Here is a 24,908-nt window from a genome sequence, read left to right on the forward strand (position 1 = left end):
TGCACGGAGGTCGGCTGCGGTCCCCGGCGGGTCGCGGCGGGTCTCGGGAACTCTCGGCTGGTGGGCGGTGGCCGAGGGACCCGCAGTGCCCTGGGCGCTCGGTGCTGCATTTGCACACCCTACAGGCCGCCGAAAGTTTTGCACCAGAGTAAAGTCAACCCGCCCGTGGGGCAGAGGGGCACCGTCTGTGGTCAAGGGGAAGGAGCCAGGGGTGGGGGCTGTAGACAGGAAAGAGGCCAAGTAACAGCTCCAAAATGACAGGACGGCTTCTAGAAGTTATCCAAGGTGAGGAGGAAGCCATTGTCTGAAGCACTGAAACCTCAGATCTGTGCCGAGGCCTTCTGCCTGTGCTGGGGGTTGGGGCGGGGGCGGTTCTCTCCTGGGAAGTAATGGAGAGGGGTCAGAGGTGTTGAACTGAAATTTTAGATTGTTTAGAACAAAAGAAGGGCAAAGGAGAACTTGTACTCCTAATTTTTTGTTTTTTTTGTTTTACTGTGGTAGAACTCAGGATACATTTTTAGACTGGTCTGTGGTAGGGTCTTTCCAAGAAAAGTGAAGAACGAAACCATGGCTGACAGGAAGAACGTTTAATGAGACAGTGGTTTTCATCCTTTTTACTCGGTCAAAATAATTCATCATATAATAAAAGAGAATAATCATATAATTATCTCAAATGCAATAAGAACAAGCATCTGACAAAATTCAACAGGCTTTCTTCAAATAACACTAGGAATACTGAGAATAGAAAGGAACAGTCTTGATCTGATAAAGAATGTCTATAAGAAACCTGTAGGTAGTTTCATCATTAATACCGAAACACTTTGCTTTTTTTTTTTTTCTAAGATGGGGAACAAGATAAGGATGTTATCTTTCATCTGGGACAATCCTGTTGTAATAAGCAAAGAAATAAAAATAGAAGACAAACAGATTGGAAATGAAGAGATAAAACTACTGTTTTTGACAGAGGGTCGATTTCATGATCACCCTTTGAAATTCACAAAAGAGTTATTGGAAATAATAGGTGAGTTCAGCAAAACCATGGAATAAAACGCCAATATACAAACTCAAGTGTAATTCTATATACTAGTAATGGAAATTTGAAAAATGAAACTTGTTAATAATACCACGTATAATACCATAAAAATTAAATACCAGGGTATAAGTCCCTTGAAACATGTACAAATTGTCTACAATGGAATCTACAAAATACTGCCAAGAAAAATGAAAGACCTAAAAATTGGAAGATTGGAAAGACCTAAAAATTGTTAAGATATCTATTCTGCACAAACTGTGGAGTTTATATAGTCTATACATTTTTGACTCTATACATTATAGAGTCTATATATTTCAGGCAATCCAAATCCTAGGAGGAATTTTCAAAGAAATCGAGAAACTGTTTCTAAAATTTATGTGAAAATGCAAATGATCTAGAATAGTTAGAACAATCTTGGGGAAAAAAGAACAAAGACTTACACTGATTTGAAGGTTTACAATAAGGCAATACTAATCTTAACTGTGATATTTGCATGAACATATAAACAGAAAATAATAGAGAGTAGAGTAATAGACCCACACATTTACAGCCTATTGATTTTTGACCAAGGCACCATGTCAGTTCAATGGAGAAAGAAAATTTTTTCACAAGTGTTGCTGAAAAAATTGGGCATCTCTGTGGGGGAAAAAATGAAGCTTAACCCTCCCCTCAGCCTATATACAAATATTAATTCACAGTGGACAATGTGATCATAGTGAACATAAAAGCTGGAACCATAAATACTTCATGAAGATCCATAGGAGAATATCTCCATGATGTTGAGATAAAAACAAACAAACAAACAAACAAAAACAAACACAAACAAAAACTTAGGACACATAAAACACTAACCTTATAAGAAAAATTGATCAGTTGGGTGTTATCAAAATTAAAAATGTCTGCTAATCAATGATTTCATTTTAAAAAAAGGAAGAGATAAGGAGGTAAGCCTGGAACAATTCTCACCTTACACCTATATGAAGAGGGATTTATATACAGAATATATTTTAAAAATTTCCACACATCAACAATATGAAGAGAAACAACACAATTTAAAAATGTGCAGAAGACTTTACTTTCACTGAGCAATACATGAATCTTATTGGTGAATAAGGTCATGAAAAAGGTTCAACATCATTAATCATCAGGGAACTGCAAATTAAACCATAAGGAGGTTCATTTGTCACCCACTGAAATAACTAAAAGGAAAAGAAGCCTGACGATACCAGTCATTGGTGAGGATTGACTCAATCATAAGAGCAGTCTCATACATAACCGTAGGAAACATAAAATGGTACAGTTTGCCAATTTGACAGTTTCCAAAAAGGGACCAGTCCTAGGTATCGAGCTAAGAAAAATACAAACACAAGTCCACAAGAGTGTTCACAGTCTCCAGATCCACAGTAGGTACAACATGAAACCACCCATGTGTCCACCAACAGGGATAGGTTAAACATACCGTGTACAGCCATACAGTGGAATACCACTCAGTAATACAGAGGAACAAACTACTGACACATGCAAAACATCGATGAATCTTCAAAATGTTACATTGTGTGGAAGTAGGGAGTCACAATGCTGTCCGCCTAACTTTACTGATAGAAATTTCAAGATCTGGCAAAACGAACCCATAGAGATAGAAATCAGAACACTGCCTCTGAGGAGAGGGATTGACTGGGAAATGGAAGGATGGAACGTCCGGGGGTGATGGAATTATTTCTATCTTGTTTGGGATGATAGCTACACAAGTATGCGTAATTGTCAAGACTCATCAAACTTAAAATCTTGCCTTTTATTGTATGCAAATTTGACTCAAGCAAGAGCAATTCTTTGTGTCTTTATAATTCACCAGAATTTAAACCCAGGTCATAAGGTAGACACATCACTGGTTTGGGCTGTATTCATTGTATTTCACACTACCTTGTGTGGTACATGAAGCACTTGTCACTCTGATAGTACAGATGAAGGAAGCGAGAGAGGTCGGTGGTGCTGCTGGCAGGAGAATCCAGGCTTTTGGAAGTTCTGCAGTGTCCCTGTGAGCATATGCTTGGAATCCGGCTATGAGAGCTGAGAAAGACCTCAGAGCTCTTCTTCTCCATCCTTAGTTTGCAGAAACCGAAGCTCAGATGACTTGGGAGGTGGTGTGTAAGTTTGGGAAAGGAAGCACTGCAGAAAAGAGCTCAGAGTTGCTCCTGGGGCCAGCTCTGTCTGGTTCTGTGAAGTGTTTCCCTTGTCCCTTCCCGTTCTAACCCCATAAGATAAGTAAGGAGTATGCCTGATTCACCTGAATACCCCTCCAGAGCTCTTCCTCTCCCTGCCCTTCTCAAAGAGATACTCAGCTCATGTTCAGGAAATGTAAACGTTGAATACTTGCAAAGCAGCATATAATACAGACAGTTAAAATATAGTTAAAAAGAAAGTGTATCAAAAACAGGGAAGAGATTATTATAAATTCCTTGTTGTGATATCCTATGTACGTACTTGCTGTAGAAAGAGCCCAAATTAGTCTCCATGCTGTCAAGTAGCTAATGCAAAGAGGTAAATAAAATCAGTTCCAAAATGCCCTGTGTCCATCCACCAAACAAATGTCTCTAAGTCCAGGTGGGTGGGGAATCAGGATTAAAGGCACATCTATTCCTGATGGCGAGGGTGGAGAAGTATCCTTCAGAGGTGTTCATTGCGAGAGGACTTGGAGTATCATCCACGTTTCAAAAAGCACAATGAGGGGGCGCCTGGGTGGCTCAGTCGGTTAAGGGTCCGACTTCAGCCAGGTCATGATCTCGCGGTCCGTGAGTTCGAGCCCCACGTTGGGCTCTGGGCTGATGGCTCAGAGCCTGGAGCCTGTTTCCGATTCTGTGTCTCCCTCTCTCTCTGCCCCTCCCCCGTTCATGCTCTGTCTCTCTCTGTCCCAAAAATAAATAAACGTTGAAAAAAAAAAATTAAAAAAAAAAAAAAAAGCACAATGAGATGTTGCCATTTATTGAATTCTTCTCTGGTCCAAAGAGTCTTCTACTTTTTGATTTGCACAAAAATACAAAGAGTTTGGTATGGTTTATTCTCATGTTACCTAAGGTAATTTTGGAGAAATTTTGGAGAAGTTGAGTAACTTACTCATAGTCACACAGCTGGTTGAGAGCAGAGGATAGATTGTTGATTCCAAATTAGGTGATGCTGACCAATCATTTATAGGGCATCCTTCTCACAGGCTTTGTTTTTGTTTTGTTTTGTTTTGTTTTGTTTTGTTTTTTACTAATTCAACGAAATCTCAGATGTCACCACAGAAAAGCACAATAGCCCACCAGCATAGGGAGAATCAGATTTAGCAAATAAAAATACAAGATTCGCAGCTAAATTTGAATTTCAGATCAATTTCATATGAAAATTCATTCTTGGAATTCAACTTTAACTGATGTCTTGTAATTTATCTGGTAACCTTAATCCAGGGAGTATAGATTCAGATTATAGGGTACATAGAAGGAAGGGTAACTGCAGATCCTTTAGGCAACCTTCCAGAAATATGATCTCTTTTCAAGCAAGGCTCAGTAAGGCATTGAGTGACAATGCAAAATTATACTTGCTGTCGAGGGTCTGGAGTGCTGTTTTCTTTTGTAGCTACATCTGAAATCATACATGTTTTAAAGCAGCTCAGCTGAGGGTAAGATCTCCAACCACCTGTAAAATCTGAGCTCTGACAGGACTCCCAGCCTGAGAGGACACTGCTGAGTTACGGATCCACTGATGGGCTCTGTGGCCCCTGAGGCTATGTGAACTCCTTCAAGGGAGTGGTCTTGACTGCATACCTTGACATCACTTTTGTCAAAGGGTTCTGTCAAAATGCTTTACTAATTTCATAGAAATGTTACAACAAACCAATTTCTCAAATTAAAAAATAAAAATAGGGGGCGCCTGGGTGGCTCAGTCGGTTAAGCATCCAACTCTTGGTTTTGGCTCAGGTCATGATCTCACAAGTTTGTGAGATCGAGCCCCGCATTGGGCTCTGTGCTGACAGCTTGGATCCTGCTTGGGATTCTTTGTCTCCCTCTCTCTCTCTACTGCTCCCCCCACTCTCTTTCTCTTTCTCTCTCTCTCTCAAAATAAATAAACAAACACTGTTTTAAGTTCAAAAATTGTAACTGGGGAATATAAAATATGCTGGTATGGTCATTGCAAAATTACTTATAATGATGGCTATTTAAACTCAACACAACTCAAGTATACAACAATAACTAATTAGGCATGTCAGCTGTGGCACAACTGTGAAATAGAACTCTATGAATAGTTAAAATGTTAAAATTTAAGTGACATGTCAAATGTTTTTATTATGATGTTAAGTAGAAAAAAATGTATAAACCCTACACACTGTGCGAGCTCAGCTATATTAACATAACATTTAAGTACAAGTTAAAAATTTTTAAATACAAATTTACCCAAATGTTTAAAAGTCATTATCTTAGGATGATGGATTTGTAGATAATGCTCACTCTTTTCTTCTTTGATATTTTCTGTTCTTCTGTAACTTTTAGAGTGAGAAAAAAATATTTCTAAGGAAAATAAAAATATATCAAAGCGACTTTAGAACTTCAAATACTGATTGTAATGGCAGTTGGGTAAGGGACCCCAATGGTATCCACAATATTGAGATGATAAAACTTAGCACCCATTAAAATAAAATATAATTTTTGGTAGGTTGGAAACAAGATTTGCAGCTAATATTCTGCTTGTGGGAATCGGAGTGTTCTTCATGGTTACATGAAAATTTCGCTCTAATGCTTTTTGTTGGTTCAAAATGTAGAATATTGACCAGGAAAACGGGGCAGGAGAACAAGAAAGAGAGAGAAAGAGGGAAAAAAAGAATAGTGAAAAGATCCTAGGTCTTATGGAGAAAGACCAGCAAAAGGAGAAAGGGAAGGAAATGTGGGGTGAAGAGAGGGGGAGCGAGGATAAAAATTTCGGGGCATTTTGCATCCACCCAGAATCAGGAAAATGGAAGTAAAGTTGCTAGATGAAACCTGAGGCCTGAACACCCTTGACATGTCCCCATTTCTCATGCCTCTGCTCCAGTGTCTGGCCCAAGGGCGTAATCCTGCCAGAAGGAATGCAGATCTAGGAAATCTGGTGCACCAGCACATCAAAGCAAGCGCTACTGCCCCTGGGTACTCAGGGAAGCCCAAGTGGATGTCTTCCTTGAGGGTTTGTTTGGCACAAGCATGTGGTACCTCACGTGCTTCCAGAACTTGGAATTCAGGGACCGTTTGTTGGCCACATCATCTTCCTTCCACTTGATGGTACCTTGCATTTCCACGACGTGCTTGAGGGAATCTTGGAGCTCCCCAAACTGCATCCCTCCTGGCTTGCTCAGAGCCTCTAATTCTATAAGAATCACCTTGGAGTCGTTCTGGATGAGGGCACTGTGCAAGGCGATCTCCTGCTCGTAGGCAAACTCCCTGCAGTGAGTGATTTCAGGAGTCAGGATAAAAATGTGCCGCCTACTCTTTCGTATGCTGGTTTCCACTGAGGTGGCTGCATCTGGGGATAAAAGACATGGATCAGATTTCCTGTTGATGCATTTTTAAGTCTAATGCTTTGATCATAAATGTTCTGAACTTTAAAAAACTGTTATTGTTATAGCCTGCCATGAGATTCTGACACTGATCAATTCTTTATTCAGGAAAGTGGGAATGAGCTTGGATGGACAACTTGTGTTCATCTTCTCCTTCTCACTGTCAGAACATCAGTCCCAAAGCCTTCTTCCTTCCCAGGTAGAGGGGTCCTAACTAAAACAGAGTCCTTGGAGTTAAATGGGAATGTAGAGATATTTAGCAAGAGACTTAGAATTCAAGTTCATTAACTACATGTTGCCCTCTTCGAATATTAGCTTATGTGTTTAATAGGGCTTAGAACTTTAACTCTTAGCAACCCTTGCTTCTCTGAACTGATTCAAGCCTCTAGGGGAGTCCTGGATTCATGTCTTTCCCCAAGATCTCTGTGTTAGAAGCTGATTTGATCCAGACTAGAAAAATCTTAAGAAAGACCAGATCCCTTTATTTAATACAGCATCAACTCCAAGATGATAGCAGGTAACTTCTGGACAGACTTAGAAAGAACATGTAAAATACTCAGCTCTCACTGCAAGGAGGTAACAGCACGATCAAAGAAGCTTAACCATGAATGAAACCACTCAAGATATTCCTAGAGGCTGGCAGCTGAAAGACTGCCAATTCATGTAGTGGGAACTAGGGAAATAAATGTTAAATACTGCCAGGTAGAGACCTTATGTTGGTCAGGATCCCAACATAAAACTTGGCATACTCAAAGGACTGACTTAAGAGAGTTTAATCAAAGGTCAATTTATAAAAGATGTGGGCAGACCCAAGGGAAATCCATGAGAGATACCTCAGAACCCCCAACATTGGAAATAACACAGGAGGCATTACCACCCTCCAGGTATGAAGGGGAGGAAGCAGTTATGGAACCCTAATGAGTATGAAAGCAGCTATCAAGAGCCCTTGCTTTGGGAGAAAGGAGCCCAGCCACCCTGGCAACCTCACAAGATGCCCGCCTCTGACCTGCCCCCAGTGCTCCCTCTTGGCCAAACTCAGCGTGGAGCAGAAGGCAGGGGTGTGATGGATTCCATAATGACCAGCCACCCAGGGCCATTGGATGGAGTGGGATGCAGAGCGGACTTGAAGGAGCAAACAGAAGATACCTAGGAGGGGAAGAAATATACTGATGCAGGCAGTCACGATCTTCTTCTAAGGGAAGAGTGAAGTTTGGCGTTGTTTTGTTAGATCTGATTTTATTTTGGTTGAAGTAAGGTCAGAAGACTTCCCCTTGAGGAAGGGGAAGTAGGAAGTCTTCTCACATGAAAACCAGCACAATGCAGGCTACACGAGCTTGAGCATCAGCGAGCTCTCTGGAGCGAGACGGAGCTACAAGTGAGGTCAATGGATCTCAGAAAGAAGAGATGAAGAGCTTGCAGCCAAGTGTGGCAGGTGCTGTGACATCACGAACAGATGGAATCCCTGCAGCTTCCTGTGCTGGTGTGTCACGTGAAAAAGAACATTCGAGCACCATGACTTGCTCCTCTCGACTGGCCTGAGTAGCCAAAGGGAGAGTTGGGGGAGGGAGAAAGAATCCAGAGGAAACTTGGATTACATTTTCCTGAATTGTTCATTTTAGAAGCCTCCCAAGCCATTATGGGGTGATTAACATTGCCCAAATAAATATTCCAGGACAAACCGGCTTCACCTTCCATGTATTCCTTTAAATCTATAGATGCTGAATCCCTCTTTTCAGTGGAAATGCCAGGTTAAGTTCACAGTCTACTAAGCATTTGCTTTATTGGAATTACCCTCATGATGCTCCTGCCTCATTCATATTCCACATGCTTCCTGGCCCCTGAGGAATTTGAGAAGGGCCTTAAGGAGGGTTCATGGGTACTTGACATAAATGTAGAGAGACAGGGAGAACCGCTTCTGAAATGCCAGAATTACTCTCAAAGGTACATGGAATTGACTACACTTGATGAAACAGAAGACAGCTCTAGTTGTTGTGAGAATATACATCTGCAAATGTTTCCCCTATACAAGGACAATCATAAAGATTCTGAGGCCTTTCAAATATTGTAGCCAATGCCTCTGGATATCAGAACAAAATGCTTTGTTTTGTGAGTCCTCTTTCAATTCTTCTAGAGAGAACTAAGAAATGTCAGTTATGTTAGTGGTGGATGTGGGAAGTAAGTAGGGGCAGTGCTTTGCTAAATCCACCCCGCAAAGACAGCTTACTGTGTCTTCACGTCACTGACACTCCTGCGAAAACGTCACGATCGGTTTGGCTATGGGGGCAGGAGGAGCAAAGAGTAAGTATCTCATTCTTCCAGAGCAATACTTAAAAACCCTGGTTTTAAGGCATGGAATAATGATTGCAATTCCCTATCCAACACAGGGAGAAGACCACCTATCTCTTAGGGTTCTGATGAATGTGAATTTCTGTCCTTAATGTATTTTTTGAAGTTTATTTTATTTTGAGAGGGAGGAGGGGCAGTGAGAGAAGGAGAAAGAATCTCAGTCTCTGTCCGGCGCTTAGCCTGAGGCCGGGTTGGATCCAGTGAAACATGAGCTCATGATGAGCCGAAATCAAGAGTTGGTCCTTTGACTGAGCCACACTGGCGCCCCTGTCCTTGATGTATTTTGACAGCTTTACCTTCTCCAGGTAGCATGTCTCTCCCGTAAATGCATAAGTTATAACCACATTTATTTTCCAGAACATCAGGCAGAATCTGGTAAACAAAATATCCCACAGCACTGGCCTTCTCAGGACTATTTGTATAGTTCCGCGGATAGATAACGTAAGCATCGTAGATCTTTCCATCTGAAAATGAGAACAAGAAAAGCAACTTTATTACTTGGTTCTCCAAATTTGACTCTCACTAGACATTCTTCACTCGATTTTATGGTTGGTGGTGATTGCATCCCACCCCCCAAAATATTCTGGAATCCAGAGATGGTGAGGACAATCTACTGCTACAGAAAGTCGTCAGAAAATCAATCTTAATCCTAAAGTTTACCTTTTCACTGTCTCACACTGAATGAGAGAGAATAGGCAAGAGCCCGTCCAGTTTAGCTGATCACATCATGTTGTCAAGTGTGAGTAATAATTTATTGAGAAATATTTATAGTCATGGATAACGAGTTCTTCTGCTGTTTGGGGCAGATCTCAATTTTATCTTTTGTTTTCTCCGTGCTTACCCAAGGAAACGGAAATGCTCAAGTAGAATTTTTTAAAGGATCTGCATTTCCCACAAATCGAATAATTAGCCCGAATTGAGAGGACCGTAGGGAAAATGTAAAATATATCTTCATCCAAAGGAAAGAATGGTGTTCTTGTTTAGCGGGGCACAATTGTATTCTTTCATGTGTCTACTTATGTGCATAGATAGGACTCTTTATGGAATGGGCTTTTCGGCAAAATACACCCGCATTCTGATGGCCCCTTCTAAACTGTTCACTTCTGGAAAACGGGAACAATTCTTTTAATGTTTTAAATTCCGTGAAGTTTCACCAATACACATTTTCCAAACTGTTGAAACCACTCTGGGCTTGGGGCAGATTCTGTTATTTAGTAGGAACAGCAATCCTGTTGGGGAGGAAATCTGAGGTGTTGAGATGAATCTCAGAACCATGAGAAGCAACAAAAAAGGATACAAAATGGCTACTAAGTGAACTGAAAAAAAAAAAAAAAAGGTCTACTCTGAATACATTTATCAGCAAAATCTGGATTTAGTCGACAGCTGTTAAGAGATCAACAGACAACCATCAGCCATTATGGATCCTTTTCTTTTGAAGGAAAATTTGAAACTTGCCACTTACCATTCCTACTTTTGTAAGGTCTAGCTATGTCTCTCCAGAGCAGAATAAACTCAATCCAGAACACTTTTAGCGTTATCACCATGATATTGATTAGCATTAACAAGATGCTAAATCCTGTCAGTATGTGGTAGGTACTTTGATCGTCAACTATTCAAAAGATAAAGGGAAGACAAAAATGATCACTATTGTTTCTAAGATTTTTTTTTTCAACGTTTATTTATTTTTGGGACAAAGAGAGACAGAGCATGAACGGGCGAGGGGCAGAGAGAGAGGGAGACACAGAATCAGAAACAGGCTCCAGGCTCCGGGCTGTCAGCCCAGAGCCCGACGCGGGGCTCGAACTCACGGACCGCGAGATCGTGACCTGGCTGAAGTCGGACGCTTAACCGACTGCGCCACCCAGGCGCCCCTCTAGAACAAGGTAAAATAAACATATATGGATGCTGACCTCCATTGGGCATATGAGAGATTCATACAAAAGATGCTTCCCTGGAATTTTCATGGCTGCTTTAAGAATCAGTAAGTGAACATTTATGGAGCACCTACTCTGTGCAAGGCTAGGCATCGTAGGGGATTCTCAGAGCAAAAAAGGTGTCAAGGCCAATGTAAACTTAACTAAGATAGTAGGTAAAAGTGCGATTTTAGCTGGCAGAGGTTCTTAAGAGTGCTGGCTCCGTGCTGGACTGGGCAAGGAAGCTTTCCTGCAGGAGGAGGTCCCTGAAGAATACGTACGTTTTAGAGAACTTTAAAAAGAAAAAAGAAAAATGTATTCCTGGCTACAGTGGATGCTGTGAGCCCGAGGGCAGAGATGTGGTGTGTGTGTGTTCTGAGGAACTGGAGTGATCCATTTTGGGGAGTTAGAGGCAGACACAGTAAGAAGTGTGTGCCAGGGCGAGGTTCTGACCAGACTTGAGATTCCTGTCAAGGTATTCTGTCTTTACTGTAAAGGTCACGGGAGCCCCTGATGAGTCTTGAGTGGAGTGTTAACAACAAAAGTGGTTTATAAGCAAGATTCATCAGAACGTAGGGGAAGGTTTGTTTTTGTGGGAGAGGCTGTAGGAACATAGAGTAAAATTGATGGGAAGCTTCTGTAATACTTGGCAGTTAGAGGTAAGGGGGGCTCAGACTCCTGTAAGAATGAGAAAGGAATGGATGCACCTGGTATTGGGGCATGAAAGAGAATGAATCAACAGGTCTTGGGGTCTTACTGCATCTGGGGCTGGGGGCACAAGAAAGCAGGGAAGAAACAAGAACCTTGTAAGTCACTAAAGCATCACTGATGGAGAAGTCAAACTACGGGGGTTTTATGTTCTACACGCCCCTTACTTTTCTCATGGCGGACATCATTTAGCCACCATTGAAATGGGTCCTGTACTCACTTCTGCACAAGGAGCATATGCAAGATGGTTCCCATTTTCAAAGCCTAGTAACAGCTACATACACACTGAACGCAAGAATTATACTTATTAATACTATTCTTGGACGTTTTAGGTTTACTTCTCTCTTTGGGAGTAACTATCTTCTTACAAATAGTGCCCCTGAAAGATGAACGTGAGAAGGACCTCACATAAGATTTGATTCTTACAGTGTTCTCCCTGCATTTTCATGTGACGTCTCAAAGCATGGGTTCCTAGGCTTGCCATGGAAAATTTGCGACTTATCCATAGTCACAAATTCCTCCCTTGGCTCATCGGCCTGCTGAGCATCCAGCACCATGAAATGAAGAACGGCCAAGGTGAAGTGATTCAAAACCAGGGAGCAGAGGGTGTTGCTGAAAATTGGCAGAGAGTTTACTGACTGCACTGTCATTAGTGTAAATGATAGACACTCCCTAAGTAAGGCATTTCAACAGGATTGTCCACACCCTTCCCCAGTTCACTCTCTCTAAAGGTCCTACCTAGACACACTCTGGGGGTGTGGAGGTTTTGGTGAAGTAAGTGTGCATGTGACCGGCTGCTTTCAACAGGAGGAAAGAAGTTAACCAAGTCAGTAAAGGAAGTTGAAGTCCCATACCTTCCTGTTAATGTAATGATTAAACACCAAATACTTTCTGAAGGTGTTTATAAACAGGAAAGCACCGTCTAAGTTGGAATCCTGACTCTAACTAGAATATTTGGTAACGTATTCAACCTCCATTTGCTTCTGTTTCCTTCGCTGCAAAATTGGATGATAGTAACAGTCTCTTCTTCATGGAATATTGATCAAATAAATGAGAAATTAAATGGAAAATAAGTAGACAGGTTCAAAGGAAACAATGAATAAATGTGTACTACTATTCTTATGAGTATCGAATATTTATTTAATCACATTGAATAATATGGGAACATAAGCTTTTAGAGTTTTGGTTTTCTAAGCCTCAAGGCAGTGTTGTAATTTCTTTTATTCTGTGATTAGAAATAAAGGCATTCATTGTGACGAGCTACTGTAGCAACAGTTTTTAATTTACACAGTTGTCAAAACAGAGTGTATCCATGTTTTTTGTGGGTTTTTTTTTAGATTTTATTTTTAAGTAATTTCTATACCCAACATGGAGTTCAAACTCATGACCCCAAGATCAAGTGTCACACGCTCCACCAACTAAGCCAGCCAGGCCCCCCCGCCAGAGTGTAACCATGTGAATTTGAAGAAAAACAAGGGAAACATAGAAAATACAAATAAACTAGAAGGAAAAAAGTCACCAAGTACATATAACGTGAAAACAATTCCAATACACAGGTAATGAGAGAACATTCATAAAGTGACAATATAAGCTTCACATGGGGATAATGATGCAATGGCAGTGTCAGGGTGGAGACTGCAGTTTCCCCTTTCCTTGGGGAACCAATGTGCCCACTACCATCACAACATTACCCTAACATGACGTCTTGACATTGTCCATATGTCCTGGGGTGACTCAGTTATAACTGAGAAAGCTGGAGACCCACGGAACTCAATAGCACTCAAAATCATCCAGGGAAGTCATGATTCTGTTTGTTTGGTAAAAAACTTACAAATTGGTGGTTGAAGTCTACATTAAAACAAAAATCCGAAGCACCACCTCAGGCAGAGACTTAGCATGAACATATCAAATTGGTGGCCTCCGTTTTCATCGCTCCCAATTTTTTTCCGTCAGGTTGTGCTTCTGTGTTTATCCAAATTAATCGGGGCTATATCCCACTTCGGGGTATAAACTGAGGGTTCAACTCTCCCTTTTGTTGTTTGACAAACACATTAAATAACTTCCATGTCGTTGTACATGGAATTACAAGTGTAAAAATACCATATTTTTCTCCCCGCCCATTTACACCAGATTAAATGCATCATCTAACGAATAGGATGTCTTTGCCTGGAAATGTAAACAAGTGAGGAAATTGATAGGTTCTCAGGAAGGAAATGTTTGTAAAACTATTTTTGCTGACATCATTGCCTGTGAGGACACACCGACAGAGTGGAAGGAAGGAACAGACTGCCCCTGAGAGGAAGAGCGTGTCATCACTGACATTGATTAACAATGTCTGGGTCGGGTGATGATAAAAAGCACAATGACTCTTAGATGGTCTGTTTTGGACTCTTTACACAAATGTGTCCTCCTGTTACCTATACCCAAGACAGATCATTTGATCATCCTCTACATCCTGCCCCCATATGCCACTGATTATTTGTGAAAGGGAATGTTACATTTTAAAAGATTATATGTAGTGTCTGAATGTAATCTCTTGAAGAGTAGTCAGTTTCACATTTTTGTTATGACCATATTTTATTGCAGCAAATTATAATGAAGTCATTAAAGGCACGCTAGATTCAGATGAAACTATAGGAAAGTTATAAATAATCTGGCCTTTTCAAGTTACAGGGAAGGTTATTCAACCTGAGAAACATAAATGTAAACTGCTGTTTTGCGGTATAATTGAGCCTTATCGCTAGAGCAGTAGAAATGCACAAAAACAGTTTTCCTTGTTAACTTTGGTGTGCATTCGCTTATTCGTTGGACCGATTTTTATTGGACTCATGCTAGGTACCAGGCACTGCCCTACAGACTGAGCACACAAAGATGGGTGAGATGCCATCCCTGACCTCACAGAGGTCACAGTTATGTTCAGCAGACTCTCAAACAAATTTTTATAAGTGTGATGAGTGTGGAGACAGGAATAGGGTCCTACAGAAATACCTGGAAGGAACATATACTCCAAACTGGCCGTCATGGAAGGCTCCCCGTAAAAGGCAGCACCTGAATTGCATGTTGAATGACAGATACAATAAAGAAATGAGCCGAGTTACCAGACTTCCATTGAGTCTCACCTATATTTAGACTGGTGGTTACTAGAGGTGGAGGGGGAAGAAGTGCGAGAAATGTGTTTTGGTTTCTTTCCTCTTCTTCTTCTTCTTCTTTTTTTTTTTAGTTTAAATAAATTAAATTTTGGGGGTGCCCGGGTGGCTCAGTTGGTTAAGCATCTGAGTCTTGATTTCAGCTCAGGTCAGGTCATGACCTCGCAATTTGTGAGATTGAGCCCCACGTTGGGCTCCTTGCTGACAGTTTGGAGTCTGCTTGGGATTCTCTCCCCCTCTCCCTCTCTCTCTCTCTGCTCCTCCCCTGCTCGTGCACCTGTGCCCACACACTCTCTCTCTCTCAAAAGTAAACTTCAAAAAATAAAAACATAAATAAATTGAATTTTTAAAAAGACAGAAGAAGAAAGACATGTAGCCAAGCAGTGTATGTGGTGAGATAAATGATAGTCTATCTGTATAATTGAACACTAAGAAGCCATTAAAAATTGTATTGTAGACGAACATTTAATATCATGGGAAGACTTCTACTATACATTAAGTAATTATAAAACAAGCAATAAAACCCTCTATGTAACTATAATAAAAACATGTTTATAATCAAAATATGTCTGAATAGAATTTATATGGCAGTACAAAGGCCTAAGAATAGCCAAGACGATCTTGATGAAAACAAAATTGGAAGACTCACTCTACCCAAAATCAGGGTTGATTATAAAGCTACGCTAAATGATACAGTATAGTATTAGCACACAAATAATTTCTTTTAAAGGGACAGAACACAGAGGTCCCACACTTTTTCTGGAAAGGACCAAAGAGTAAACACTTTAGGTTTTGCAAGTATAAATAAATAAATAAATAAGCAAATTTAATATTTTATAAAATTTAACAATGATGGCACGTGATGTCTTATTAAAAAGTAACATCCAAGATCTTCTTACTGGAGTGGGCAGTAATTAAGTACTTTACCTTTTTATCCACTTTGCCAGCTTCACTAACAATTTCTTTGTGACAAAAAAAATTATAGAAGAGAACATGTTTATAAAGTCATAAAAGTCATGCAACAAACAACATGTTCAGTTTACTCTTAGTGTGTTGTCTTTCGTATACAGTGAGACAGAGAGAGCTGATGAAATTGGGAGGATGGCCAAGGAAGCAGTTGGGTGTTAAAGAGGAACCAACAGGAGAAGGTAAGGGGTGGGGGAGGAGGAGGGGGAGGAGGGAAGGGGAGGGAGGGAGGAGGGAGAGAACAGAGAGGAGTAGGAAGGAGAGGAAAAGGAGGAGGGAGAAAAGGAAGAGGGGGAGGAAGGGAAGAGAGGGAGGGGGATAGAAGGAGAGGAAGGGGGCTGGAGGAAGGAAAGTAAGGATAGGAGGAGGAGGGAGAGGAGGAGAGGGAGGAGAAAGAGGAGGAGGAGGGAGGTTGGAGGGAGAGGAGGAGGGAGGTTAGAGGAGGGGGAAGAGGAGGGGGGCAGGAGGGAGAGGAGGAAGGGGGAAGTAAAACAGAAGAGAGGCAACTAGGGAAACCAGACTACAAATGGTCAGTGTTCTTAAGAGGAAAAACACAATTTATGAGACGGACCTCTTCATCTTGAGAGACTCCCCACGGAACCACATGCCAACACATTGTTCTCCAAGAAAGTGATTTCAGTTTACAGTTGATGCAGCTAACTTGGGTGGCCAAAATCTCAGAAACACTCCTTACTTGGACTTCTCCGCTTTAGTCTTATGGTGTGCCGTGTCCAACCGTGCAAATTCAGAGCCAGGCAGTCATACTCCACAGATAAGTCTTCTTCTCTCACAGGCTCTATTTTTAAAACGGTGCTCAGACAAGTCAACTCATTGCTGGAACTAAGGAGGCAACCTGTTACCTTTAATACTTGCTTTGCAGTTGCAAATTGTGTGGGAGGAGGAAGGGACGTTTTAACTTCAGTATAAAAATACCTTTGATTTTGCTCCCGGTCCTCGTGAATTCTTGGTTCTCCAAAGTTCTGAACTTTGCTTCCATTCACCTTCCACAGGATGCCGGCCATGATCTGAGAGCCTTTCCCAAAGCAAGCGGAGCAGGGTATGCTTGCTGGTTTTCCTAGATGAGAAGTGAAGAAACTCACCAATAACATTCAGTGCTGCCAGTAGTATTGCATTTAACATGAAAAAAATCGTTGAACGCCTGGTGTGTGCCAGGAATTGATTCCATACCCCTTCCTCATCCTTAGCCCTTCTGTGTCCTTGCCTCCACCCACTTTGCTCACAGTTTGGAGGAAGCTCCACTCACACTCCCCTCTCACCTTCCATGGGAACTAAAAAGGTGAACAATTCTGGTTTCACCAATCAGACATTATAAGGTGGGGCTTCTTTTTACTATAGATTGGAATTTCTTTTTAACTTCTTTCTTCCAAACCTTCCTCCTTTTACCAAATTCTCTTCATCTCTCTGTAAGTCACCTTGTTGGTAAAACTATATTTTGCTCGACCCAGCTACAATCCCAGCATTTAATCATTCAAGAGTGCTCTCCATTACTACTCCTTGTACTTGAGACTTCCTCTGCCCAGAACTGAAAGCGTGAGGGCTGCCCTCCTGCTTGGGACAGGCATTCAGGCATCCCTTACTGAGCCCTTGGTTCTGGACTCAAGAATTCTGCATCTGAAGAGGGATGAGGGATGCAGAGTGTCTCAGAAGATGATAAGGGTAGACACAGATGATTAAAACACAAGGTATTCTACTGTTCTACAGAAAGGTTGACAAATGACATGGAAATACAGAAGAAGAAGGCGTTCCAGACTTCTCTCGACTGCTATGCTGCACACAGAAATGGTTTCTTTGGACCTCATTAGATGGAGGCTCTGGTGGTGCCCATGGTAGTAAGGAGGGCGGGATGGGGAATGCTATTTGAACTCAGTGTTGAGAGATGAGAAGGAGGAACAACATGGACAAAAGCAGGAAAGAATGTGGAAATGCTGCCAATCGGTGTAACAATTGTGAGGTGGTCGGTGTGGAAGGGACTCCAAGGCAGCTGGGGTTAATAGCTTCAGATGGGCCAGAATGTAGGTGAAGACTAGTTCATGAAGGGACTTGTTTTATGGACCAAGAACTTGAGTTATATCTAATTTCTAGTGGGAAACTAGTGAAGGCAGAGATGGGCAGAGTCATAAAGCCTTGGTTCTCATCCTTCTATCACTCATTATCCATAACCTTGGGCACATCATTGATCCTACCTGAGCCCAAGTATCCACAAGCATAAATTGGAAACCATATCTACCTCCTGGAGAGAAGTAAGAATGAAATAAGATAGTCTGAACTGCAGTACAAATGTAAGTGCTGGGTATTCCTAATATTAACAAGTGCCCGGTGGATGTTTCTACATGTAACATTTCATTTAATCCCCAAGATCCATCGTGTTAACTGCATGACCCATACTTGGAGAATCCAGACCAAGCGTCATATGGAAGGATTCTCCAGGTAACATTTACAGCAGTCTTCAAGTTTTCTTACCAATTTCCACTTCTTTTATTTCATTTTGTGGAGGGGCTATAATTACTGGAAACAAAGAAAAGCCTTCTTCATCTTAAATCAAAGACAAAGAAAATATAAATATTAGGATAGCATTGGATGGTCATCAGTATAAAGCTTGTGTTTTCATATTACTATCTTATATCATAGCAATGTTTTTCAAATTTTTCTGACGATGACCCATGGCAACAAATACACACACACACAGACACACAGAGACACACAGACACACACACACACACACACACACACATGAAAAAGAAAACATTCAAGTAATACTTTCTCTTATGACTTATGATACTCTTTTATATTTCCTATTCTCTTTTATATCATTAAAACAAATAGTAATTAATTAATCTAACACGTTAAATTAATTACATGGGTTGGCAATTGCTAGAAAACTACAATTCTACAGAAGAAGCACAACATTACAGGAAAGAAGCTTTCAAAAGTTGCATGAAATGCTAGCATATATAAGGTATTGAATAAATGCTTGTTGAATGAAAAAAAAAAGGCCTATGAAAAAGATAAGCATGTAAGTCCACACTTCTGCTCAGAGATTTCCACCACTGTGGTCCATTCTGTAAGGAAATTCTAACTTCTGTGGCACTGATGCCTCGAGTCGGGGAAGGGGAGTCTTTTGAAATACTGCTACTTTCTGACGTTCCTTGATTCTCATTTATTTCAGGATCGTGTGATTAAGGGCCCCCATGATCTGGTGTGTAATAGTGAGAGACACTAATAATGTGGTCTGATGGTGCTTATTTTATATGATAGAGCATCACAAACCTCCAAACCTTGTCTTCACGATTGCTTTCCACTAAGAAAGCTTCCACACTGACTGGTGCTACTTCATCCTATATCTGTGGATCAAGTGATGCTAAAGAGACCGTGACTCCTTATAGATTTGACATCCTTGACCGTGAGGGATTTCCTCTGAATAGACTTTTATAGACTTAAACATTTGAAAACCAGCTTTTAGGATCAAATTAGCTGCTTGAGGTCATTGATAATGTTGGACAAATTGCAAACCAGGATTATGTGAAATGGAATGGCATCACTTATGTCAAGGGGTTTTGAAATGGAGCCAGGAGGCCATTAAGGAGATGGGCCCATGTCCTCACTGGTGGAATCATGAACGTGTAACCTGACTAAACCACAAATATTCCAAGATGAAGCCCAAACATCTGCAAGTTGGTACAATAAAAGACTTTGCTTGTGTGATAGCCTTAGGAACCAATGATATTCAGTGAAGATCAGCCTTCTGCTGCCAACATGCATCAAAATTCTTTGTAAACAATGTATAACAGGCATTCCCTCTTTGCTTTAAAAACCCCAGACTTTATGGGGCACCTGAGTGGCTCAGTGGGGTAAGCTTTGGGTCATGATCTCACGGTTCGTGAGTTCGAGCCCCATATCAGGCTCTGTGCTGACAGCTCAGAACCTGGAGCCTGCTTCGGATTCTGCGTCTCCCTCTCTCTCTGCCCCTCCCCAGCTCGCATCCTGCCTCTGTCTCTTTGAAAAATAAATAAACTATTTTTTTTTAAAAACCCTGACTTTTGTTCCCTAGTGGGACACTATGTGGGTTCTACCCAAATCTGAGTACCTCAAATTTACAATTCTTTGATCCCGGATAAACACTCTTGCTTACTCACTGCCTCCTAACAATTTTAGGTTGACAATTAAAAACCACCCAGCAGTATCTCTATAGTCCTTTGTAGCACTTCTAAACTTCTAATGTAGTTAGTTATATTAGAGATTAAACAGATTTTTTTTTCTATTTACAGAGCCTCTGACAACAAACTGGGAGAAGAAGAGTTAATCTTGCTCTCCAAATACTTGTATTATCACACCAAAAATGTTTATTAAGTTGGCATGCAGATCATGCTGTTTTCGAAAAGTGAAGTCATAGAGGAGAGAACCAGTCTGGCTTTAGGTTAGTAACATAATCTCCCCCTAAAATTTCTTGAATCTTGATCGTGCATTTAGAAAAGCTCTTTGTGCTATTGTAGAGAATGTGCAAGATAACATGAAGCTGGAGGGCATCTTAGGGACCATGAAGCATAGTAGCTCCCCCGTATCCCCGGGTTCACTTTTCAGGGTTTCAGTTACCCATGGTCCACCTCTGCCCAAAAGGTTTAAATTGAAAATTCCAGAAATAAACAACGCATAAATTTTAGCTTGCTCACTGTGCTGAGTATCACGAGAAAATCTCACAATGCCCCACTCTGTCCCACCCAGGAAGTGAATTGTCCCTTTTCCAGCAGATCCACATGATATGTGCCACATGCCCATTAGTCACTTAGTAGCTATCGTGGTTATGAGATTGGCTGTCATGGTATGACACTGCTTGTGTTCAAGTGGGCTTTATATTACTTAATAATACCCCCGAAGCACAAGAGCGATGATGGTGGCAATTCAGAAAAGTCAAAGAGAAGCATTAAGCACTTCCTTTAAGTGAAAAGGTGAAAATTCTCAACTTCACAAGGAAAGACAAAAAAATCATATGCTGAGTTTGCCAAGATTCATGGTAACTTTTATTACAGTATATCATTGTAATGGCTCTATTTTATGACCACTTATTGTTGCTAATCTCTTGCCACATCTGATTTACAAATTAAACCATATCACAGGTATGTATGTATGTGTGAGAAAAAACATAGTATATACGAGGTTCTTCAGTACAATCCCTAGTTTCAGGCATCCACTGGGGGCTCTGGAATTACCCCTGCAGATAAGGGGGTCTTTAGTACAGGAAAATCAACAAGAAGGGCACAGTTTCTCCACATTGTTTTTTTTAAATAATCAATTTTGTTAAATTCAGTAGCTTACCGTTCACTGTGAGTGATCTGGTCGCTGTCACGCTATAATTGACTCCATTTTCATTGTGTATAAATTTACATGTATAATCACCTGTGTCCTTGCTAGTTGCACCGTCAATCAGCAAAAATGTCTTGTGTGTGTGATACCTTGGTCCTTGAAGAGCTTTACAATCCTGAAATTAAAAAAACAAAACAAAATAAAACAAAAACCTCCCTTCCATTTTCAGCAACTCTTCACTTGCAGCTATCCTGTGTAATTTTATCTATCTCCCCCAAGTTTCCTTTTACCTTAAACCATTCAATAGGTGCCGTCCAATTGTACAAGTCAATCGTAGGACAATATATTTTGGAATTTGTTTCTGATCCAAGTGTTGTCGAATACATCAGATGATCTGGAATATTGCAATTTGGCAGTTTTTTATATATGGTGACGTTCACATAGCCAGTCTTATTGAAGGTAGGGCTACCAAAATAAGCCAAACGATTTTAAAAAGTTACTCAGCATTATGAAATACCCTCATCCCATTCTAACTTTTGCTGAATGCTACTTTTGTTCTTCAAACAATTGAGGTACAGTGGTTCTTTCCTTATTTAAAAGTATGTATTGAAATCTAGAATTTTAAAAACTTTTTGCGTTGCATTTGAGAGCCAACATAACCTCTGTGGTAACCCTGAATATTTCCCTCACTATTTCTTTATACACTCTATCAGGTGCCATGCCAAGAACAGGATATTATAAAGATAGTTAGTGTTTATTGAGAGTTTACTATGCAGCATTCATGCTGGTAACACTGTATCAATTTATTCTCATAAGATGCTTTGAAGTGTGCTATATTATCACGTGTATTCTACAGATCAGGAAACAGAGGGACGGACAGAGAAGTAGTTGTTGGCATCACACAGCTAACTAGTGACAGAACACGAATTTGAAACGAAAACTGGTCTGACCTCAGAACCTAGGTGGCCAACCATACACACCCTGCATTCCGATGTAGTTCATCTGACATATTGTATGTACCAAACACAGGTCCAAGATCAAAACATTTAACAATATGTATGTAGGGTAAGTAATTTGCAGGCACACAATCTTACACAACCCTTTTCAGCTTACCTTTCAGGCTTAAGGGACTAGTAACTGCCTTATGGCACCCACTATAGGCCTCTTTGACGCTCAACATCTAGATTACTGGGTCTTTTTTCTGGTTTGTTCCAACCAAAGTGAAGATTGCTCTCAGTTCTCTTGGTCACTAGGCAAGCTAGGTCTTTTCCTAATTGGGCTACAAATTCATTCTTGCAATTCTGCCTCTACATAGTTCATAATCACCCAAACCCCAACCCAATGGTGTTCCTAGAAGGACTCTTCTATTCAAATCGCTTTATAAATTCAACTGTTCCAGAAAGGCCTAGAAAGGGAAGGGCAGTGAGGACAGCTCAGACCATCAACTATCAAAGAAAAGGGAGCAAGCCCAAAGAGTATGGGTGGCTGCCTGGTACCTTCTGATAACGCAAGTATAAATTCCAGAATCGTTGACTTTGGCTGGGAGAAACTTAAGACGTTCCCCTGAGGCAAGTACATGATTTCTTTTCTGGGTAGTGATACATTTGTTGGTTTTTGAGTAATACCAATCCACAGGGTATCGAGATCGTCCTTGCCTAGGACATCTCACGATTAAAGCCTCATTTTCCAGGCCCCAGGATGATTTGCCTGCCCAAAACAAAACAGAAACCATCAATATGATCCTGAAGTGATCATCATCTAAAAACATTATAATTCCTATATTCTATCCTTCTAGGATGAAATTTAGAAGTGGGCTATTCTTTGTGACACTTTCACTGAGAAAGAACAAGTAAATGATTAAGATCTTTTATGAAAGGTTTTAATGGGTAGCACAGACGAATGAATTAACTTGGAGCTCAACCCCCCTCACACTGGCCCCAGGGGAGAAGCAGCCGCATCTACGTCTACAAAGCCTACGGCGGGACAGCAAATGCTTGCAGCACCTGCCGCGTGCAGGCAGCATGTTAAAGTTCGATGTATTTAAATACGTAAAACTAAAATCATGCTGCATTCTGAAGAATTTGTCCCGTTAGATTTGCAATAAAGAATGATCGAGGAGCATAAACGAGTTTTCCAGGTTCCGATTCAACTGGAGCAACCAGGAACAAGCGGTGTGAAACAAGGCAAATGTTTTGGGGATTACTTAATTTAAAATTTTAACAATTTTCACTGAAGAGCAATACTTACTAAACTTGGCTGCTGTGGAATGTACCAGAATTGTTGAAAGTGCCAAGACCCAAAGTCGCATTGTCAGTTCTTCAATCCAGAGCAAGTGTTGGTAACTAACTGTTGAGATTATTCAAGGCGAATCCGTGACATGTGATGGTAAAGGTCTCTCCTAGGAGGTAGACGGTGGCCCCTGAAATTTATAGCTGGAAAGCGGTTTCACTGTCTCAACTGAAACATAAATCATACAAAATCACAAGCAAAGTATTTATTGCCAAGATTTTTGCTATTTCAATACCCCCCCAGGAGAGTTAATCAATCAACAGCTATTTATTAGATATAAATATGTATCACAGCAGGGTTTCAGGCATGAAACACTGCACTTATTCCTGCTAAACCTTAGGGTAATGTGGGCCTTACACGGGTCACGCTGTTTCATAGTATCATGAGAATGTACTGGAAGAAGCTGAATTAGGAGGAAAGAAAACTAGTTTCCATTTTTGAAACAAATAAAAACTATAAAATTCCACAGACCCTAGAAAATACAATATTATAAGTGGTAACACAAAACCACACATTTCCACCCAGGCTGGGGCCTGCCTGCACACAGGCATGACCCACTTGTAGGCACACATGCAAAGAGTCATCACAAAGCAGTTAAGATTATAGGAGAGTGACAGGGAAAACATTAATCAAGTAATTGCCCTAAGGTCTACACCAAACCCTCAAAAATGCACCCCTGCCTCAGTTTGTCCCCAAGCTTCACCAAAGTTATTTCAAGAACAGTCAAAGGTCTGTGCAAAATAATTACATACTTTTCTTTTTTCTTTCCAGCAAGGGAATCATTTAACTAGGTGGTTTTTTTCTTAAAAAGTCAGGGAAGGGAATTGAACTAATAGAAAAACTGACCAATAGATCAACTGACACAACATCCCTTAATATAATACTTCAAGGAAGCACATTGCCTGTAAACATCAATCTTTTCTTATTATGTGTATAGAAAAGTTGTTATTGTAAACTTTAGGTAAGTAATTGATGCTTACCCAAAGTGAAGGACAGAAGGGAAGGGACTCCAAGTCAATGACTGAGCTAAGAACAGCTTCCACCTCTTCTGGCTCCTTCCTTGAAGAGTCCTCAGGTGCATGAACTCTCTCTTTTATTTTGAAGGGGAGGCAGCCAAAGACGTCCTACCATTCCTCACTCCACCCACGATGAAATGTGATTTTGTAGCCAAAATCCATGACTTGTTCAAAAATACTGGTGCATCATGTACCAAGAATTTTTGTCCTTGTTACATAAATATTTAAACATAATGACAACATTGAGTAATCCCTTTAGAGGAAGTAATCCTATCATCTCCCCTTGGTTTGGCATCAGTTTCTCAAGCTAAGTAATGCTTGTCTTTTATTGCCCTAATAATATTTTTAACCAATTTATTTATTTTGAGAGAGAGAGAGACCACGTGCGCTTGAGCAGGGAAGGGGCAGAGAGAGAGACAGAGACAGAGACAGAGAGAGAGAATCCCAAGCAGACTCCATGATGTCAGCGCAAAGCCCGATCTGGGGCTCCAGATCATGAACCTTGGGATCAGGACGTGAGCAGAAATCAAGAGTCAGAGGCTTAACGGACTGAGTCACCCACGTGCTTCTGTTGCCCTGGGACTACTCAGTTGATTCTAAATGATCTTGAAA

At 40.8% G+C, this 24,908-nt stretch overlaps 1 protein-coding gene and 1 long non-coding RNA gene across 6 annotated transcripts; one reads left to right on the top strand and one right to left on the bottom strand.

Moving 5' to 3' along the window:
• Nucleotides 1–302: 302 nt before the first annotated feature.
• On the top strand, nucleotides 303–19,575 carry LOC115510460. 4 transcript variants are annotated; one of them, XR_003967732.1, is made up of 4 exons: nucleotides 303–1,977; nucleotides 15,777–15,854; nucleotides 16,683–18,120; nucleotides 18,860–19,575. It is a non-coding gene; the product is annotated as an uncharacterized LOC115510460 (long non-coding RNA). The 4 variants fall into 4 exon arrangements; XR_003967731.1 differs by having other exon boundaries at nucleotides 317–1,977; nucleotides 16,683–19,575; XR_003967733.1 differs by lacking the exons at nucleotides 15,777–15,854; nucleotides 16,683–18,120; nucleotides 18,860–19,575 and adding an exon at nucleotides 2,995–3,593 and having other exon boundaries at nucleotides 319–1,977.
• On the bottom strand, nucleotides 5,094–24,410 carry IL1RL1 (interleukin 1 receptor like 1). Of its 2 annotated transcripts, XM_030310330.1 has the most exons (11): nucleotides 24,261–24,410; nucleotides 23,239–23,448; nucleotides 22,488–22,698; nucleotides 21,282–21,456; nucleotides 21,004–21,166; nucleotides 18,154–18,225; nucleotides 16,606–16,747; nucleotides 16,367–16,512; nucleotides 10,402–10,548; nucleotides 9,236–9,403; nucleotides 5,094–6,559 (listed from the first exon to the last, which is right to left on the bottom strand). In XM_030310330.1, exons 2-11 carry the CDS (start codon nucleotides 23,297–23,299, stop codon nucleotides 6,174–6,176), a joined length of 1,671 nt encoding a protein of 556 aa, XP_030166190.1. In that variant the 5' UTR covers nucleotides 23,300–23,448; nucleotides 24,261–24,410; the 3' UTR covers nucleotides 5,094–6,173. The 2 variants fall into 2 exon arrangements, with proteins under 2 accessions (XP_030166190.1, XP_030166189.1); XM_030310329.1 differs by having other exon boundaries at nucleotides 16,367–16,747.
• Between the last annotated feature and the right edge of the window lie 498 nt (nucleotides 24,411–24,908).

This window comes from Lynx canadensis, chromosome A3 (assembly GCF_007474595.2).
Source record: "Lynx canadensis isolate LIC74 chromosome A3, mLynCan4.pri.v2, whole genome shotgun sequence".
Classification (NCBI taxonomy): Eukaryota; Metazoa; Chordata; class Mammalia; order Carnivora; family Felidae; genus Lynx; species Lynx canadensis.

Bases quoted from the DNA above. Each gene is read 5' to 3' on its own strand.
- IL1RL1 (XM_030310329.1), bottom strand. From the start codon at position 23,299: ATGCGACTTTGGGTCTTGGCACTTTCAACAATTCTGGTACATTCCACA. The intron at 21,167-21,281 runs GTAAAAGGAAAC...TTTTAATTTCAG, and splicing joins CACCTATTGAATGGTTTAAG to GATTGTAAAGCTCTTCAAGG. The intron at 16,748-18,153 runs GTAAGAAAACTT...CTTCTCATCTAG, and splicing joins AATAAAAGAAGTGGAAATTG to GAAAACCAGCAAGCATACCC.